The sequence below is a fragment of the Channa argus genome, chromosome 12, assembly GCF_033026475.1.
Source record: "Channa argus isolate prfri chromosome 12, Channa argus male v1.0, whole genome shotgun sequence".
In the NCBI taxonomy this organism is placed as follows: Eukaryota; Metazoa; Chordata; class Actinopteri; order Anabantiformes; family Channidae; genus Channa; species Channa argus.
In genome coordinates, this window is record NC_090208.1 from 13678087 (window position 1) to 13691425 (window position 13339).

The 13339-nt window shown below is 38.9% G+C and overlaps 1 protein-coding gene across 1 annotated transcript; it reads left to right on the forward strand.

Moving 5' to 3' along the window:
- The first annotated feature begins 1517 nt into the window (after positions 1–1517).
- Positions 1518–13104, forward strand: tnk1 (tyrosine kinase, non-receptor, 1). The gene is made up of 14 exons (XM_067524064.1): positions 1518–1817; positions 4015–4240; positions 5732–5793; positions 5907–6086; positions 7313–7465; positions 7590–7867; positions 7972–8098; positions 8263–8409; positions 8518–8612; positions 9788–10030; positions 10610–10677; positions 11340–11806; positions 11903–11998; positions 12621–13104. The coding sequence occupies exons 2-14, from the start codon at positions 4078–4080 to the stop codon at positions 12786–12788; spliced, it is 2247 nt and encodes a 748-aa protein (XP_067380165.1). The 5' UTR covers positions 1518–1817; positions 4015–4077; the 3' UTR covers positions 12789–13104.
- The last annotated feature ends 235 nt before the right edge of the window (positions 13105–13339 follow it).

Consider the following 13339-nt stretch of genomic DNA (forward strand, 5'->3'; position numbering starts at 1 on the left):
ATAACAAGTACTTTGGTCACAAATTGTGGCTCTCTGTTACCTTATATGGATAAGTCTTCCTCCCACATTGTAGGCAATTTCAAAATCTGAGGAAAAAGCTCTCGTGGGGTTTAAGAAAACAGATCAAATTTAAACATGCACATCACACACTTTATGTTTCCCCTGAGGACTTAAAACTGATGGGTTGTTATCAATTACTATTTATGAGGAAAAAATTCTTACACGACTTCTTACAAGCTGGAAATGAAAATGACGATAGTTGCCATGATTAAAATATTTCAAAGTAATTACAAATTCCAATGTATTTTCATATTAAAGCCAAATTCAAAAGGCAGATACAATTAGCTGGCTTTTAATCTTTTCCTCCGTCCTCTTCTACTACTGTTGCCCTTGAATTTTCCTTGTAGCATTGTTTAAATTATGAAAACAGTATCTCTGCTGTCAATGTATGCAGGGTCTTATCAGTGGCTCCTCCACCTAAAGCCTTTGTGTTGATAAATTCAGGTAGGCAGGGAGGAAGGGACCAGGAAGTGCAAAGTGCAAGCAGCTCCTCCGTTTTGGTGCTTTCAAATGAACATCCCATGTGGGAGACTACCAAAGAATCCTGTCAAACTAGTTCTGCAATGCCAGTTCTAGAGTGAAAGACATTCTGAAAAACATCTATTCCTTTACCTGACTCATGGTTTCACGTGAGTCCAACCTTAAGAAATTAATATGGCACTTGAAGAAAATAAGTGTTAATTATAGGAGTGATTTGCAACTGAGCAGTGACTAAACCGATCCCGATTTCCCTTCATTGACTCTGACAGCATTAGTCGTCTGATCAACTGAGATAAACAACACATCACATTACAGTAAATTAGCCTATGCGCTCATAGAAGTGATTAACCTGTTATTAATTTATAATTCCAGTTGCCACTTTAATAGGCAACGCCTGTATAAAAATGCAGTGAAATACAGTAAATGCCTGCCTTGATTCATTTAGAGCATTTTTACAATAAATCATGTCTTTGTGAAAGTTGGAGGCGGGTTAACTTGGTGTGGTCGTTTTGGAAAACATAGCTTGTCCTGTTTTGGAGCTAGTGGGAGAACTGAGTTTTTCGAGTGACGACGGCTAATGAATCTGTGTATAAACCGCTGATTTTTTTAAAGACTCCCAGCTTAACAACACACGAGGAAACGATGTGTATAAAATAATTTCTACCAACAAGCTTAGCTAACAATTTTAGCTTTAGCTAAGCTAATAAACAGGCTAACTACCTAATGTGAGAATCTGGGTAACTTACTATTTTAACTAGCCACCTGGCTAACTGTGAAACTTTAGCTAGAAGTAAGTGAGGTTAGCTTTGCTAAACTACATAATCTTAATATCAATGTCTCCCTCATCACTCCCTGTATTGGCACTATTTCGCGGCTGATTTGTGTGACGTTATTAACTGTGCCTGTGATTTCATATTTGTCTGGAGGGTTTAGTTGTCGTCAGTTCAGGTGAGAAAAGTCCGGAAGAGGTGTGGCCAACTCAGAAACCGGAGAGAGAGAGAGAGAGAGAGAGAAACAACACAGGTAGATCACAAACCTCACTGGAATATGTTGCATTAAAGTATAAGCATCGTTTTTGAAGAAGAAAAATCAGGGATCAATCACATGGTGGTTTACTACAACAAGTTTAGGATTCAGGGAAGAGTTGTGATTTGTGGGAGAGCTGTCCGTCGACGTCGCTGGAGGTTTCAAAGCCAACATGGATCACTTCTCTCGGGGCTTGTGTGGTTAAAACATAGCTGTCAGCTACCGGAGAGCTGAGTTATTTTTAATTATCGGTGAGTCTCTGATCTGTCTTCTGTCTGTAACAGGCTTTTCTGGGACGCTGCGCTTTGGAGACATAACCCTTGTCAGAATGGACAATGCAGGGCAGAAGAAGTTGTGTTTAAAGTGCTCTGATAATTTATATTTTCTGTCTCTTTTTAGAGAATATTTGAGAATAAATGCAGATGACTGCTCTAGGCAGCCTTGGTTAACGTAGCATACATTTTCTAAAAACGTAGGTATAGATATAAAGCAACATGAAAATACTGCTTAGAAAATATTATGTTAAATAACATCTATCACTTAAAGGTTCCATTCTGCTCCACCAGTGCTTTTAGATTTGATACTTTAAGCTCATGTTTGTGTTTATGCTTAAACCTAACCCAGAACAAATCATTTTTCATACAGGCATCATAGTATTTCTACTTTTACTTATGTAAAAAATGTGAAGACTTTACCTCCTGCTGCTTTTTTCACATCACACATTTATATAATCTGAACTTAAATACGTCCTGGGTAAATTTTGAATAATAGATCACATAGAAATAGAATATCTCTGTAATCTAATAATACAGATGTAATTGATGTTATGCACGACCTCTGCAGATTAAACTGTGGTCAGAGTTGTTTTGTAACTGATTCATTGCAAAAGTTTGTCAAGTGTGTCACCATGGGTTGATCTTGATTTGTTCTTGGGCCTAGTCACAGGAAGCGGCCTTCACCAGTGTAAACAAATGCTCTCTAACAAAAGTGGAGTTGTACAGGGTAAACAGTGTTGCTGGGTGTTTAAAGTTATAGATAATGGCTTGTTTGACAAAAGTATGGGCAAGTGTTCAGTTACATTATGCTTTCAACTACTTCAAATAGCTGGAGATCTGGTCGCACATGCCATTAGTAACCCAGCAGGTTAAAGATTTATCTTTGTGCACACACAGAGCCTCTTTGTTTACTATCGTATATGTTTTTGTTAGTGTCTTTCTAATACATTTGCATGCGCAGAGTTTGTCTCAAGTTCCCTCCAGTGAGGTGCTAATTAATCGGGAGTTGTCCCTGGAAATTATTGCATGTCCAGACTAGTGCATTCTTACACTTGTTTCGTTTGTCTGTGAAAAGGAGTGAGCTGATTGCTAAAGATTTTGTAGTGCTGCCTGTTGTTTAGTGCTGTAATTTTTTCCCAGGGTACCTGACAGGGGAGTGTTGAAGCCTTCTCTGACTCATACCTGCAGGGCTTGGAGCGCTGATAAGCAGGCGATTTATGGCTGCAAACTCCTCCACAGAGCAGATGCATTATATTATGTCCGGCAAAAACATTTTACTGCTGTCTGCTTTTCATTTTGTGGCAGTAGGGAAGTCACACATGCTTGTGGTCACATCCAAAGCAGTTTAATTGAATAATTATTAACATCCACAACTTGCAAATTGCTAAGTAGATAATTAATTTGAAAGGGAAACTAACCAGCCTTATTCGAAGTCATGCTGCTGTCAGCACACACGATTACTCCTGTAGTTTCATAAATACTGTTTGAGCAGGATCCGGTCCGACTGGTGCCCCTAAACCACCAACAAGCTAATGTTTCCACCTCTCACATTTTCACCTTGCTGCAGTACTCCTAACATGATTGTTATCTTTAAGGTTCAAAATAAGTTACAACCATTTTTGTCCATATTGGACCTGCTTGTTTTTGCTTTTCTTTTTTTTTTAAAGGAAATCTATGAACGTGTCTTTTTGTTTCCTGTTTGTTTCCCCTCGTCCACCTGCTCTTTGTTTCTGCTTACAGCATGTTTCCCTTAATTTTCCAGGTCTGATTTTACTCTCATTTGCAAAGCTACAGTAACTGTGTATTTGTGTGAACATATCCATAAGACACCTTTCATTTTACTGTTTACTATTTATTTTCATTTTACTATAAAAAGCTAAAAGTCACTTTGATCAGTGCAGAAAACATGATTAACAGACACTTTGAGTTAGTTGCGGTTTAAGATTTCTGCTGCTAAATATCAACTAACAACTTGTTTAAAACTGGCACATGGCTGAAACCTGAACAATCCCCCTCTGGCATCACACGGTAGGGGCTTTTTGTTAGGTCTCCATGGTAACAGAACGGGTGCTGACTGGAAGCAAAGTTGCTGTTCAACAGGAATTTTTATTGAAATGAGGAAGCTCCTAATACAGATACAGTTTGGTAATTGTCTCTTTGGGTTTTGATTTAGATCTCTAGACTGGAAAACTAGAGATCTAGATCGAATTTACCCTAAAGGTAGCTCAGCCAGGTCATGCTGATGGATCAGGACACTCAGTGGCTGTACCAACTCCTGGCCGAGGTCCAGTTGGAGAAGTTCTACCTGCGTGTCAGAGATGGCCTTAACATCACCCGCATCGAGCACTTTAACTACGTCAAGGAGTCTGACCTGGAGCAGATTGGGATCAGCAAACCTGGTGAGCCTGAATCTCCTTTGACCATTCTCACTGGGTAAAAATCAGTCTGTCCGTTAGTATCGGTCTTTCTCAGGCAGAAACGATTACAATAATGGATGTGTGATGTTTAAATGCTACAAATTAACATGGTAATGGCCAATAGTTGTACCTCACTTGTAAGTCGCTTTGGATAAAAGCATCTGCTAAATGACTAAATGTAAATGTAAATAGTTGTGGTCCGTTTGCATTAACTAATGTTTGAGAAAACAGATCACATCACAGAGCCAATGCTTTAATACACATGTTATGAACCTTATTAGCAGATGGAATTTGTTCAATATCAAAAAACTGATGTATTCATTTACAATTAGACTCTACAGTTTTCTTTTCTTTGAATACTATATGCTGAAGCTGTATACTTTAAATTCACTAGTTTAGGTGCTTAAATTGCCTTGGTGATATACAGCATAAATTCAAGTTTAGACGATCATAAAGTTTAGAGGAAAGTTAGACATAATCTTTTTATGTTGGTGCTTTGCTCTATGAAAAAATATTTTCACATTAAGTGTTAAAAATGTAGAGCTGTAGCTAAAGCCTTTTTTGATATTTATTACATTTACAAATAACATCAGAAAACTGGTATTTACCCTCAGATTTTCCAGGAGCTCAGGATTTATTAAATGTCTTTTTTCAATCAATTTAACACCAAATAATCTATTTGCTATAACATTTAGACAAAGTAAACATCAAGCCTTTCCGTCTGAATTGATTAGTTTCAGATAGTCAACACGGGGTGAACCTTATAGATATAATTTATTAAATAAATATTATGTGAAGCTATTAGTAGAGTGTGGCAACTCAGCACCACCATACAAAACATGTTTCTTGAAGCCAATATATAGAAGCAATAGCTGCAGTAACAAATGCACAACAGGTGCGTGAGTCTGTCATTTTGCAGTATCATCTACAGCAGCTCTGTCCACTGCAAATACTTTAATAAAGTGAGGAAGATCCAAGATTAAAAGAACTTTATTGATCCCATTGGGAAATTGTGTAAACATTGTATTTCCCCTATATTGTATTCACCAGGTTAAAAATCTCTTAAAGGTTACTAATATTTATTTAGATAAATACAGTTAACCTATTAATTATTTAACTACAACGTTAATAAATCTAATTATTTATTTTGTTAAATGGGGGCGGCTGTAGCAGACCACAGGGTCAGTTGTTCGATCCCCGGTCCCGGCTATATGTTGAAGTGTCTCTGGGCAAGACACTGAACCCCCAACAGCCCATTCCCCTCCCCAGCTGTGCAGTGCTGGTCCAAGCCCGGTAGAAATTGGGGAGGGTTGCGTCAGGAAGGGCATCCAGCGTAAAAATTGTGCCAAATCAACATGCGGACAATGATCCGCCGTGGCGACCCTGAACTCATGGGATAAGCCGAACCGAAAAAATATATATTATTTTTTGAAATATCACAAAATCCTGAAAAATACATTTGTTTTCTTCCAGCACAAAGAAGACTAATGCACGCTCTGAAAAGCTACAAAACAAATTCACGATGGATGGCCAAGGTCTGAAATCCCTAAGTTATCAACATTATTCTAATTTTTAGTCTAGTGCATGTGTGGGTGGGTGTGTGTGTAGATGTGGGTGTACTACACAACTGATTTACTGATACATGCAGGTGTCCAGCAGTCGAGGTCCAGATGGAGGGGAGCATTGCAGTGGTCAGACTCAGGAAATCAGCAGCCGGGCTCTTCCTTGTCTGATCCAGGACAGTGAGCTGATTCTTGGGGAGAAGCTGGGATCGGGGTCCTTCGGGGTGGTGAAGAGAGGAGAGTGGCACACACCAACTGGGAGAGTGGTAAGAGAAAGATTTTTCATTATTTAATCAACAGCCAGGTATTTTATTTTTATGTTGATCACTGAAACACACTGGGAAAGACGGGAACTGCTGATGTTAAAGTGACTTGTAGCAAGTATGTTTTCTTCACCTGGTTTTACTCTCTGGCTTTCTGCTAAACAAATCGCTACCCATCAGACTTCACTACGGTGTATCACTTGATACACTGTCACACTTCTGGGTTTACACTGCTTTTTGAATTAAAGGGGAGAACAAACAATAAAACAGTCAGCAGTGGAAACAATTTAATCAACCAGAGTCTGTGTGGGGCCTCTTTTTACAGGTTTCAGATGTCTTTAATTTGCTGCCAGTGCTTCCAAACGGTGATTTCCTGGTTTTAGGCCTATTGCGGTAAAAAAGAAATCCAGCATTTTACAAGAAAGCAAAGATTTGAGAAAAGGAAAAAGTAAAAATATGTGCATATGTAATCTTTTTTTTTTTTTTAAATCCTCTTTAGTCATTTCACAACCTTACAACAAGATTTATTCTAGTCCTTATGTTGGCAACCAGTGCTAGATAAAGGAGCTAAAACCAGCTGCAACATGTAAAAGCTTACTGTACTCGCACATTAACACTCATATATTAAACTATCAATGGCCTTTGTTCATATATATATATATATATATATATATATATATATATATATATATATATATATATATATATATATATATATATATATATATATTCTGTTTACATTTATCATTTCTTGCACTTCATTTCTTGGACATCATCCTTTAAAAAGCCCTGGATTCAAGATCACAAACCCTGATTTTACAAACCACAATAACACAACTTCCCAGGTTTAATTCCAGACACAGAACTGTATTGCATGTTGTGTATCATGTGTCCTTTTTTAACACTTTGAACTCACAATACCGATTTAAAATGACCAAACTGATGTTTCTGAAGCATGACTGTAAAGAAATTTAGAGCAGATTTTCTTTGTTTTTTGATTAATTATGAATAATGATAAAACATTCTCTTTTATGTCTGTAGTAATTGTTGATTTGCAGTGCTAATTTAAAATTGATGTAATTGCCTTTATTTTTTTGGCACTTCTGTCTGGTTGAGCTGGGAAAGTGACCATGGTGTTACCCACACCCCTAAATCACCTCTTACATCTTTAAACAGTCTATGAAAGAGTTGGACTGGCACTGAGCCTCTTGTGTCTTTCCTCTGTTTAGCTACCTGTTGCAGTAAAATCTCTAAGGAGCAGCATGTCTAGGCAGACAGACACACTGAAAGACTTCCTCCAGGAAGTGACCACCATGCAATCACTGGACCACCCAAATATCATCCGACTCTACGGTGTGGTTCTAACACAGCCCCTAAAGATGGTAAATTACATTATTATGTTTTAGTATTTCAACATGCAGCACAAAGTTTATTTCAGCATTATATCTGGAATCTGTGATGTGTTTATGAGTTTGAATAAACATAGACCTATTTCTTCTTCCTTAGGTAACAGAGCTGGCCCCCCTGGGCTCACTATACGACATCCTGCGCTCACGTCAGTACGAGTACCCTCTGGTCCGACTCTGGCTATTTGCTACACAGATTGTGGCAGGTATGGAGTACCTGGAGACCAGGAGATACATCCACAGGGACCTGGCTGCCAGAAATGTGCTGCTGGCTTCCAGGGAAATGGTGAAGATTGGGGACTTTGGCCTGATGAGAGGCCTGAACCAGGAGAGAGATCACTACATCATGTCGGCACACAAACGAATACCGTTTGCATGGTGAGGAGTCCTGCATAGAGGGGGAAATGAGAAGTTGGAAGAGGAAATATTTCATAAAACTCTCCCTTCTTACTTTCTGGTCTGTCTACCTGCTTTTTCTGCAGGTGTGCTCCAGAGAGTCTTCGTATTGGCTCCTTCTCTCATTCCTCAGATGTGTGGATGTTTGGTGTCACCCTGTGGGAGATGTTTACTTACTGTGAGGAGCCCTGGTTTGGCCTGTCAGGGCGACAGGTACATGCTTGTCAGCTGACGAAACACATTCAAACTATGCTTTCAAAGCCTGCATCAATCAGCATATTTGTCTCCGTGTTTGGAATGTGTCCCCGCCCTAACATGGTTTGCATTTCTGTAACTCAAAGTAGTACTATCTTTGACGCTGAGACTCTACAATACAGATTCTGTGGCGTGTGGAGCGAGAGGGTGAACGTCTTGAGAAACCACCAGATTGCCCTCAGGAGCTGTATGCTGTCATGCGGAAATGCTGGGCCTGCAATCCTGCTGACAGACCCAGCTTTGCCCTGCTCACTGCAATGGTGGCAGAGGTCTGAAACATATCCTTACCTGTTTCTTTTAATGCTGTAGAATTCTAGATTTTCAGTGTCCTGTGTCTTTGTGTAATTTTCACATTACTTTCCTTTTCCCCTTCAAAGGCAAAACCAATGGAGGTTCAAGCAACAAGAGAATTTGCTGAACCTAGGAAACTTGCGGTTGTGGCCAATGACCTTGTGACCGTCATAGACCATGGGTAGGTGAGAGAAAAGAGAGTGGAACAAACGAGTGAAAGAAAAAAAATCCATGACGCAAAGAACGTGACACAGCGTTAAAATCAACTTGCTGTGATCTTTTGAAGTGGTTGATCACATTTTGCATTGTTCCCTTTAACAGGTCTAGCAGCCTTAAAACAAATGCAACAGTGGTTTGTTTTAGCATTTCCAGAAACTACTGAGCTCCTAAAATTCAAATACCATTAAAATGTACAAATAAACAGACTTTCAAATAAGAATACGCAATGAAATTAGACTCAAGTCTGTTAGTATGATGACTACATCTTAATCACATAATTATAAACAAAAATAAATAAAAATAAAATTCCTATGGACTAAAAATCATACTAGGGTTATGTTCTGTATTTTATTTAAATACAATTGTAATATGTGTTGTTTTTACACTATTTATATGGTATTATTTAGAATTTAAGATCAAAGAATACATAAAAGCCTAGTAAGACTTGTGGCTATTTATCTGTTCCTTGTCAGTAGCCAATCTTGTTTTCTGTAACTTAAAGCAGCACTGTGTAACTCTAAAGGAGAAATAATGTTTTTGTCCTTTTATTAAATAACAGTCAAACTCTTTAATTCATATGCAATTAAACACAACATCTAGTGTTTATGAGCAGTAGACTTTGGTGGCTAACTTTAAGTAACCTTTTACATTCTACCCCCCAGTCACACAGTGAAAATAAATAATAAAAATGCAAAACAAACTGTAACCAATATTTTTTTAGAAATAATAATGTAATAATAATTTTAAAATAACCGCAACAAGAATATTGACTGCTCTTCACGTTTAACCCATTAATTACACAGATCCATTTTAACACAAATTTCCCTCAAGTTTTGTTTGCCAATACTTCACCTAATGATTTTCTTTAATACGCCTTGTTGTTTTGTACTTTGTTCCCAATTGGCTTTTAGTTTCCACGGTACTTCAAGTTTCTAGCAGAAACCAGTTTGTATTTTGTTGGTAGCAGGGTCATAAAGCTAACCAATACTGTCATTTGCAGCCTGTATCATATCTATTTATGCTACTTGTTCATTGGTCATTATCATGTTACTGCCACTTGTGATCATAGTTGTTTCTGTACAGCAAAAGGCAAATAGTGTCACTTAAAACAATGGAAGCTGTTTGGTCTTTGTGCAGCCTGGAGCTGAGTGAGTGGAAAGGCCAGAACCAGAGGACGCTGGCTGTCGGCTGGTTTCCTGCGAGCCTCATTGTGCCATCATTTTCTCCTGCTGCTGCTCCCACCACTGCCACCAACACTGGGTCCAACCCGGCTTCTAGCTCCGCCTACATCTCCACTCCAGTGAAGGGCACTCTGCACCACACTGGGCATGGAGATCTCAACCCCGACCGAAACCGGGGGACACCAGATAAACTGGAAGAGTCAGTGATATTCTACATTTGGTCCTTTTTTAATAATCTCTTCCCTTAATGACAGTACAAATTCTCTGGAGGGCATTAAATTCCTCATATCTTCATTTGTTGTTTTTTTAATGGTGGTAAGAATCGTCTGCTGTCAGATTTTATTGTAGCTGAACTGAAAGTATCCTGACACAAATGATCGTACTGCATGTTTAATTGGTTATCAGTGGGAATAATAAGCCATAAACTGAAACCAGCATGGCCCTAAAATTACTCTGGAATTATCGCCTGCTGACTGAACTAAACCCAGGGTAATAAAGTAGACACGTATGAGGCATAATGCCTCATTTATATTTTTGAAAACATTGACTTGAATTAAATTACTAGCCCAAAATTCATATATATTATTATCTAGCAGCCTTTAAATGTTTAATTATTTGTCCATACAGAATACTAGTAAACAGAAAAATATTTTATAATCATGGTTTAAAATTTAAAGATACACTTTTTCTATTTTGCCTGTAACTTATAGAAAACAAGTATAGTATAACAGTATAGTTTGTCACTCTAATATGTTTACTGCTCTGTCCTGTGCAACAGCAATAGCAGCAGCTGGAGGTCGAGCGCTGGCAGGGTGAAGGAGGGCTCCAATCTGAAGAAAATGGCAGGTAAGGGCTAAAAATACAGCCAGCTGCAAAATTTATTGAGTCGAGCTGCGAGAGACTCTATATTATATCAGCACATCATCATATGACTAGATATCATCAGACTTTGAATATTATAACGTTGGAGTATACACATCTTAAATGTCTTTTCCTGGACAAAAACAGCAATAGTAATTTTTTTGTCCTTTTGGCTTATCCCATGAGTTCAGGGTCACCACAACAGATCATTTGTCCGCATCTTGATTTGGCACAGGTCTTACATCAGATGCCCCTCCTGACCACAATGTTACAAAAAGTCTTAGTACCTGTTAGCAGCTAATCCACATTGTTCGTTTTGAATATTGTTGTAAACAGTACCCTAAAAAGTTATTTTTTAAATTATACTGACTGTTCTGGGTTTTTATTGTTATCTTTTCCAGGTGAAAAGAATGTGTCTAAACCTATTTGAAGGATGGTTTTGTGCCCTTGTACTGTTTCAATCATTTACTAACAGCTGGCCAGTCTGCCCCCTAGTGGCCCCATTGCAGCAGTGACAGCACAACCAGAATCCTTCAGTTGCTTCCTCTGTACAGCCAAACTATGTGTATCAAATCTGTTACTATTAGAAATCTTGTCAGACCGATATAACATTTCCTTTTTGCATTAAAAACACCGTCCATCCCCAGGTTTGTCTCAAAGTCTAGAGTCAGTCTTGAATGGACCCCGGCCTCGAGCTGAAACTGTAGGGGCGTTCAGAGTGGATCAGCAGGGCAGACTCATGCCCCCTGTGAATGCAGTTCATGGTGTGGTGATGCAGCAGGACCCCCGTCGATTCAGTGAGGCCAGTATCACTCCCCCTCCCCGACCTCCACTTCCCAACTTGAAACGCCTAAACTTGAAAGGTTTGAGGAAGCCTGTAGCCCAACCAGCTCCAGGCCCCCTGTGGGCATCGCAGTTGGTCCTGTCTCCTCCAGCACAGTCACAGCAGAGCGTTGGAGGCTCCAACTTGGCAAAGATGGCCCAACTGGCACGCTCAACTCCACAGCTGGATGAGTACACAGACAACAGAGATAGAGATCGCGAGAGGGAACGAGTCAGAGATCGAGACAAGTCAGCTTATTTGCACAACACAAAAGATAGTCTCATAGCACAGGTGAGTTTATTTTTTTCACAGTTTTAGATGTGTATTATGCATGATAGCATTGCTCAGAGGATTGAAATACAGGCTATGTTTCCTTGCTCTGATCAGGTCATGGAGGCAGTACATGGAGTGACTATTGAAGAGGTTCAGGCTGCGCTTCAGCGTAACGACTGGAACCCAATGCGGGCTCAGCAACAACTCAAGGTCAGACCATGAGACAACCCACTGTGTCTACCTAAAATGGCCGTGAGAAGCATCAGATGCAATACAAGGCAAAGAAGGGCAGTTTATTTGAATAGCATTTTTAAAACCAAGGTAACTTAACATGATTTCGAAGGCATAAAAGGACATTAAAAGGTATTGAAAAGGTTTTAAAAACACTGTAGCCCACATTAACTCATTATCAAATGCTCTGAAATTAAGAAGTTATAAGGCTCCGTTTAAATTTTCTCAGTAGTAATGCTACCCAAAATTTCTAAGTAGTGCAATATAAAATACATTTAGCAAGACTGGATTAATCAACCAGATGCAGGGCCCAAAATCTCCCCATAAACTTCAGGTCAAGATTAAGTGTTGATTTGTTTTCACCAATAAAGTAAAATGTAAAAATTATTAACTAGTATTAGTAACTGGTCTGATGTGAAAATTTAGTTTTAGGCATATATTACATTTTTATATTTTTGTGTGAGCATGGTGTACATTTCTAAATAAAGCTATGTTAATTATATTGTCACAAAAAAGACCTGAGGGCAGGCGGAGTTTATTTGCAAAGACAAAGTAGTTTTGGCTGCTTTTGAGTCTTGTCCACTTGTTTGTGTCTCCTCAGTTGGAGCAGCTTTACTCGCTGAGCCTCTGCTCCAGAGAGGACTGTCTGAAGATCCTCAGCAGATCCCAGTGGAACCTGCAGGCGGCCAGTCGATACCTGATCCGGTGGTCTCGGGACGGATCGGGCGAAAGAGAGCGACCTCAAATTAGTACAGAAAGACGGGTCTGAAGTCAAATGTATGGTGGATTTTACGTTTGTTAAACATGGATGATTGACTTTTTCTGCTGCATCCTGTTTTACATTAACACTCTGGCACTGGAATATACCCACCAACCACTGTGATGTTGGGACAGATGTGGGGGTGGGGGTTCAGAACACATCAATGCAGGTAATTGAGAATGGTTGAATGTGAAAAGGAAAAATAGCATTTTTTTACATTTGTAATTAGTTTTCATCCTATTGTTTTTTGCAAATAGTTTTTGTATCTTAGTGAATTTGTATATAATGTATTAAAGACTCATGTTCAATAAAACTGAAATTCTGATTATATGTTAAGTTCATGGTAAAACTGCACTACAGTTAGTCTAGGCTACAATACCTGCTGTAAGGAAAACACCAGCATCTCCTAACAGTTGGCTGGTAAGTGCATTGTGGGTAATGTAGGCACCTTGATTAGACAAGCATAAGCAAGTAAATATTTTAGCAGCAGCAGGAAGAACTTAATAAAGCTTAATATTAATAAAGCTTACATCACTGGCGATGTAATCCCATAATCATAA

What these genes read in the sequence shown, in the direction of transcription:
- tnk1 (XM_067524064.1), top strand. Translation starts at nt 4,078, where the DNA reads ATGCTGATGGATCAGGACACTCAGTGGCTGTACCAACTCCTGGCCGAG. An exon ending in AAACGAATACCGTTTGCATG is followed by an intron (nt 7,868 to 7,971) that starts GTGAGGAGTCCT and finishes CTTTTTCTGCAG; the next exon opens with GTGTGCTCCAGAGAGTCTTC. An exon ending in TTGGCCTGTCAGGGCGACAG is followed by an intron (nt 8,099 to 8,262) that starts GTACATGCTTGT and finishes TCTACAATACAG; the next exon opens with ATTCTGTGGCGTGTGGAGCG.